This window comes from Rhinoderma darwinii, chromosome 1 (genome assembly GCF_050947455.1).
Source record: "Rhinoderma darwinii isolate aRhiDar2 chromosome 1, aRhiDar2.hap1, whole genome shotgun sequence".
In the NCBI taxonomy this organism is placed as follows: Eukaryota; Metazoa; Chordata; class Amphibia; order Anura; family Rhinodermatidae; genus Rhinoderma; species Rhinoderma darwinii.
Window position 1 is genome coordinate 172171627 of NC_134687.1, and position 6000 is coordinate 172177626.

The following is a 6000-nucleotide window of genomic DNA, read 5'->3' on the forward strand; positions in this document are numbered from 1 at the left end:
CATTTTGGGGTACATGTGACTTTTTGATCACCTTTTATCCTATTTTTTGGGATGCCAGGTAAACCAAAAAACGCAATTCTGGCACAGCTTTTTTTGTTTTTTTTTTATACAGAGTTCACCACGCATTATAAACTACATGTTACCTTTATTCTGCGGGTCAGTACGATTCCGGCGATACCTCATTTATAGAACTTTTTTATGTTTTACAACTTTTTGCACAATAAAATTACTTTTGTAAAAAGAATGTATTTTTTCTGTCGCCAAGTTGTGAGAACCATAACGTTTTAATTTTTTTGTCGACGGAGTTGTATGAGGGCTTGTTTTTTGCGGGACGAGCTATAGTTTTTATAGGTACCATTTTTGGATACGTGCGACTTTTTGATCACTTTTTATTGTAATATTTGTAGGGCAAAGTGACTAAAAAACAGAAACTCTGGTAACGTTTTTTACGGGGTTTTTTTACGCTGTTCACCGCGTGCAATAAATAATATAATATTTTGATACCTCCGGTCGTTACGGTCGTGGCGATACCAAATACATATGGTTTATTATTATTTTTCAATAATAAAGGACTTGATAAGAGTAAAAGGGGGATTGTGTGTTATTTGATTACTTGAAACTTTTATTGTTTTCAAACTTTTATTTTTTGCACTTTTTTTTACACTTTTTTATACTTTTTTTACACTTTTTCTCAAGTCCCACTAGGGGACTTGAAGGTCCAACGGTCAGATTTTTTTTTTTCTAATACATTGCACTACCTATGTAGTGCAATGTATTAGATCTGTCAGTCATTCACTGACAGCAAGCCGTTTAGGCTTCGCCTCCCGGCGGGGCCTAAATCGGCTTCCGTAATGGCAGAGCAGGAGACCATTGTGTCTCCTGTTGCCATAACAGCAGTCGCCAGTCCCGATTGCCTGTCAGGGCTGGCGATCTGCTTGTAACCGCTACGATGCAGCAATCGCTTTCGATTGCTGCATCGAAGGGGTTAATGGCAGGGATCGGAGCTAGCTCCGGTTCCTGCCGTTACAGGTGGATGTCAGCTGTACAGTACAGCTGACTTCCACCGCTGATGACGCCGGATCAGCTCCTGACCCGGCGCCATCTTGCCGGCAGCTACGGAAGCCGATCAGGCTCCGCCGCCGGGCGGATCTTGACCGGCTTCGGTGCTAGGCAGACCGGGAGGCCAGTATTAGGCCTCCGGTTGCCATTGCAGCCACCGGAACCCCGGCAATTTCATTACTGGGGTTCCGATGAGCTGCAAACACCTTAAGTGCAGCGATCGCGTTTGAGCGCTGCACTTAAGGGGTTAATGGCGGGGATCGAAGCTAATTTCGGTCCCCGCCGTTACAGTCGGATGTCAGCTGTAAGATACAGCTGAGATCCGGTGATGATGGGACCGGCTCAGCTTCTGAGCCGGTGCCAAACGTTTGACGTACATGTACGGCAAGATGCGGGAAGTCAGTACTTTCCATGACGTACATGTACGTCAAATGTCGGGAAGGGGTTAAAGGCAAACGTATTCTTGTAGTTTGAAAGCAGTTAAAGCCTTGATTTCCCTGCGTCATCTTTGGAGCACAGTAATGAAAAACAAAATCCCTCCATACTAGCTGTTTTTTCCAATGACTTCAGACAAAGTCTTGCCAGCATAGTCCCTTTTGCCAAAAAATAACAATAATATAAAACCCATCCCTCGCTTTAATCATTTACTTTGGGTCATAGAGACAACATTATACTATTTTTCTATAAAAGAAAATTATTTGCAGGCTGTCTCTCTTTCTTTTTCTTTTTCTTTCTTTCTTTCTTTTTTCTTCCCCTTCAACTTTCACTAGATTAAACAGTACTACATAGCTAGTTTACCATATTTTATTCTTATTGGAGATTTAAGAAAATCTAGTTTTAATGTGATATTATGTGTAGGTCGCTAATATAGTTGTTTCTGATGCAAGTAGCAGTAATGATCGCATTGTAATTGTAGACTACACAGCTTCCATTCAGCCCAGTAATGGGCTACAGACTGTTTTATGTCTCTAGCCCATAAATGGCTTTCTGTTTCTTGATGGGCTCCCGGGGCAACCACAGGGGATTTTTCCATACACTGCCCAGTTCTCTATTTACAATTCTGCTGCTTATAACCAATTATATTGGGGTCATTTATATAATGCAATTATCTAAAAAAATCAAATGTGCAGATACGCAAGCATTTTACGTTCTACATTTTGATTACATGATTACTTAGATCACCTTGATTACGACCGTTTAATCCCTTAAAGTTAATCGTGGCATCTGAGTTAGAAAGATTGCCCCCTGCCTGCAAAGTGATCGCGTGGTGCCGATAGTTATCACGGCAGCTTAGGGCCTAATGAAGGCCCCCAGGTCTACCATCTTTGTACTCCCTATTAAGTTTTTTTTCTTATAATTGCTGGGCTGACATGATGTTGGACATGTTGATGTCCTATGTGCTTAATAAAGCACGGTATGCTTTCTGTTTTGTGATTGAATTTTATGCATTGTATGTAGTGTAATTGTATTTTTGTAAAAAAAAAAATGACATAAAAAGTGTCATGTACCCCAAAATGGCACCAGTAGAAACTATAGATTGCCCAGCAAAAAAGAAGTCCTCATACCGCTCAATCGACGGAAAAAAAAAAGGTTATGGAACAAATTTTATTTTTAACCATCCGTTTTTTCCTTGTAAAAGTAGAAAAACATAAAAAAAACTATAGAAATTTGGTATCGCTGTAATCGGATTGACCCACAGAATAAAGTGACATGTCATTTTTTCCACACGGTAAACGCCGTAAAAACAAAACACCCCAAAAAATGGAGGAATCAGTTTTTTTCCCATTCCTCCCCACAAAGATTGTTTTCTAGTTTCCTAGTACATTATATGGTACAATAAATAGAGCCGTTAAAAGCTACAACTCGCCCTGCAAAAAACAAGCCCTCGTATGGCTATATCGTCAAAAAAATGTAAAAGTTAAGGCTTTTGGAAGGTGGGGAGGAAAAAGCAAAAGTAAATATCTGAAAAATGGCTACGGAGGGAAGGGGTTAAGGAATGGGTGAATTGCGAGAAATATTCTCAAACTTGGGGTCAGACAGTTTGGAAAAAAAGGCGGTTTAGGGGCTTACTATTTACAAAAATATGAATGTACTGTACAGTGAGCCATCAAATTATCTTTTACCACCTGTAACCGTGACCAGGGTGCATCCTCTACGTCTAGAGGAAAGAAGGTTTCACAATTCTCCTAAACAGGGATTCTTTACTGTAAGAGCAGTGAGACTATAGAACTCGTTGCCACAAGATGTTATGGTGGTTGATTAATTGAACAAGTTTCAAAAGAGGGGCCTGGATCACTTTCATGAAAATATATTACAATCTATGAGTACTAGATTGCTATATTTGGAGTTTGAAACAAATCCCCCCCACCAACACAAGACAAGTGGCAGCTGCCCAATAGAGGCTTTTTCCTTCCTCTGGATCAACACTGTATGATTATAGGTTGGACTTGATGAACATGTTGTTTTTTTTTGGGGGGGGGGGGGGTTCTTTCCCAACCTTGTCAACTATGTTAGTGGTTACACTTGTGTTTAGTAAATGACCCCAATAATCTGCTTTTAATGTTACTATTTCTTCATGTAACTGAACATTGCTTTCAAAATACAGGTCCAGTGGCACTGCAGAGCTCGCATGGTGGCAGGTGCTAATTTTTATATTGTCGGCAGAGATCCTGCAGGAATGCCACACCCAGCAACGGGAAAGGATCTGTACGAGCCTACACATGGTGCCAAGGTGCTCACCATGGCTCCTGGTCTGATCTCACTGGAAATTGTCCCATTCCGTGTTGCTGCTTATAACAAGAAGAAAAAGTGCATGGACTACTTTGATCCTCTACAGTAAGTATCTTTTATGTTTGTCATGTATTCAAGTATTTCCGACATAGATCTTAAATATAAGTATCACAGTTAATAACCGGTATGACTTTTATCTATCCAAATTACACTTCTAACTGCACAGGCTTTGAAGGATGTCCAATGTCCCGCAGAGTAAGGAAACATTTGTCATCAAGTACCTGTTTTTAAGGACATTTTCTAGAAACGCTTGTGTATTTTGTGGGAAAGTATGTCTTAAATTCTCTTAACAAACTTGGTTGATTTATGGTTCCAACTGCATTTTGGACAGCAATGAACAAAAATTCAGTGACCTGTGGAGCTGAGCTTCTCCTATCTTGACTACTACTTATATTCTTGCTGCCAGCTTTTTTAAGTGTTCTACATGGGGATCTAGTTTCTAGCACTATTAGCTGCATATTCCATGCTCTATCACTGTATAGGTCAGCTTACTATTTTGGTGTCCTCCTTAGATCTTACAGGTCTACACTATACACCATATAGCCATAACATTAAAACCACCTGCTTAATATTGTGTAGGTCCCCCTTGTTCTCCAGAACTGTTCTGACCCGTCGAAGCACGTACTCCAGAAGACCTTTGAATTTTTCCTGTGGTGTCATTTGTCAGCAGCAGATCTTTTAAGTCCTGTAAGTTGCGAGGTTCGGTCTCCATGAATTTGACTTCTTTTTCCAGCACTTCCCACAGATTCTCTATCGGATTGAGATCTGTGAAATTTACACCTCGAACTCTGTCATGTTTCTTAAATCATTCCTGAACAAGTATTGCAGTTTTGGAGATTCTCTGACCCAGTTATCTAGCCATCACAATTTGTCCCTCTTCGAAGACGCCGACCCATTATCCTGATTCCAACACATTAACTTCAAATACTGACTGGTCTCTTGCTGCCTTATGTATCCCACCCCTTGACAGGCGTCATTGTCACAAGAAAATCAATATTATTTACTTCACCCGTTTGTGGTTTTATTGTTATAGATGAACAACGTATACTGAAGATCTATCTTAACAGATCTTGAAACTTACTATTCAAGGATGCTTAATTTCCGCTTCTGGGAAACAAAAGCCCAGCCTCCAGTCTTAATAACTATGAACAGTTGATCCCCAGGGTTGACTTCTACCATGGTACAGGTTTTTTTTTAATTTTTATATTTAATAAAAAAAAAATAATTCTAATTTGTTCGAAGGCTTACAGAAATGGTGACCTTTCCACATGTAACACAAGATTGCGGTTAGTGGCTTTATAAATCCTCTCTGGATTGCCTTAGTGTTTTCTCTGATGACACTGATATGAAGTGTTCCCACATCATGGAAGAAAAGAATCAAGAATTTTTTTTCTTTTTTTTCCCCTCCAATTTGCGTGCCCTGAAATAATAAAAGCCTTTTATTTTGTATCAATAGTGTCAATGGCAATGCATTACATCCCCTGGCCTTTGGAATGAATGGAGGCACACCCAGTGCTATTCCTGCTATCCCCTTACCTTAACATAGTTGGCTTTACCATAAAAGCATGTTTGGGAGCATTTAGGTAAATTGATAGCAACATAATGCAGTTTGCTACCCTGGTATTCAATGTTTCCCTTGTAAATTATAATTGGAAGATATTCCAGAAATGTTGTGTGGTGACAGATATATTATGAAGAGGAATGAGGTAACAACATAACTGATCTGGCTCCTATTTTCTTTAATCTAAAAAGGCTTTACACAGTTATCCAGCAAAATAGCCTTTCATGTGGGAGAGCCTATTTCCAGTTCATGTGGTCGGACCACCATTACGGAGGTTTGGACAGCATTCCAGGTTACTCCTATTGTTTGAGCTATAATATAGTCTTGTTTCAGGAATTTTTTGGCTCCCACGTTAAACAGGTGCTTTAGCTACTTTTAACATGAATATGTTTGTTTGTGAGGCGGCGGACTCCACAGAGGATTACAGAGATTTAGTACAGTATTTGCCCAAGCTACTTGGTAACTTGATTATAAGGAGGTACAACTGAATGTCAATTTGGAGGAATTTGCTACAAGTTTATCATCCATGGTTTAATTAATAGTAATTGTCTTCTATCACAATTTACAGTTTCTAGTTTGGAGCCACATTC

At 39.7% G+C, this 6000-nt stretch overlaps 1 protein-coding gene across 2 annotated transcripts in view; it reads left to right on the top strand.

The window, feature by feature from the left end:
- PAPSS1 (3'-phosphoadenosine 5'-phosphosulfate synthase 1) overlaps nucleotides 1–6000 on the top strand; it is a 113627-nt gene that overhangs the window by 90028 nt on the left and 17599 nt on the right. For both annotated transcript variants that reach the window (XM_075860591.1, XM_075860592.1), the window contains one exon: nucleotides 3665–3894. In XM_075860591.1, coding sequence (XP_075716706.1) covers nucleotides 3665–3894 — 230 coding nt within the window. The remainder of the gene's footprint in view (nucleotides 1–3664; nucleotides 3895–6000) is intronic.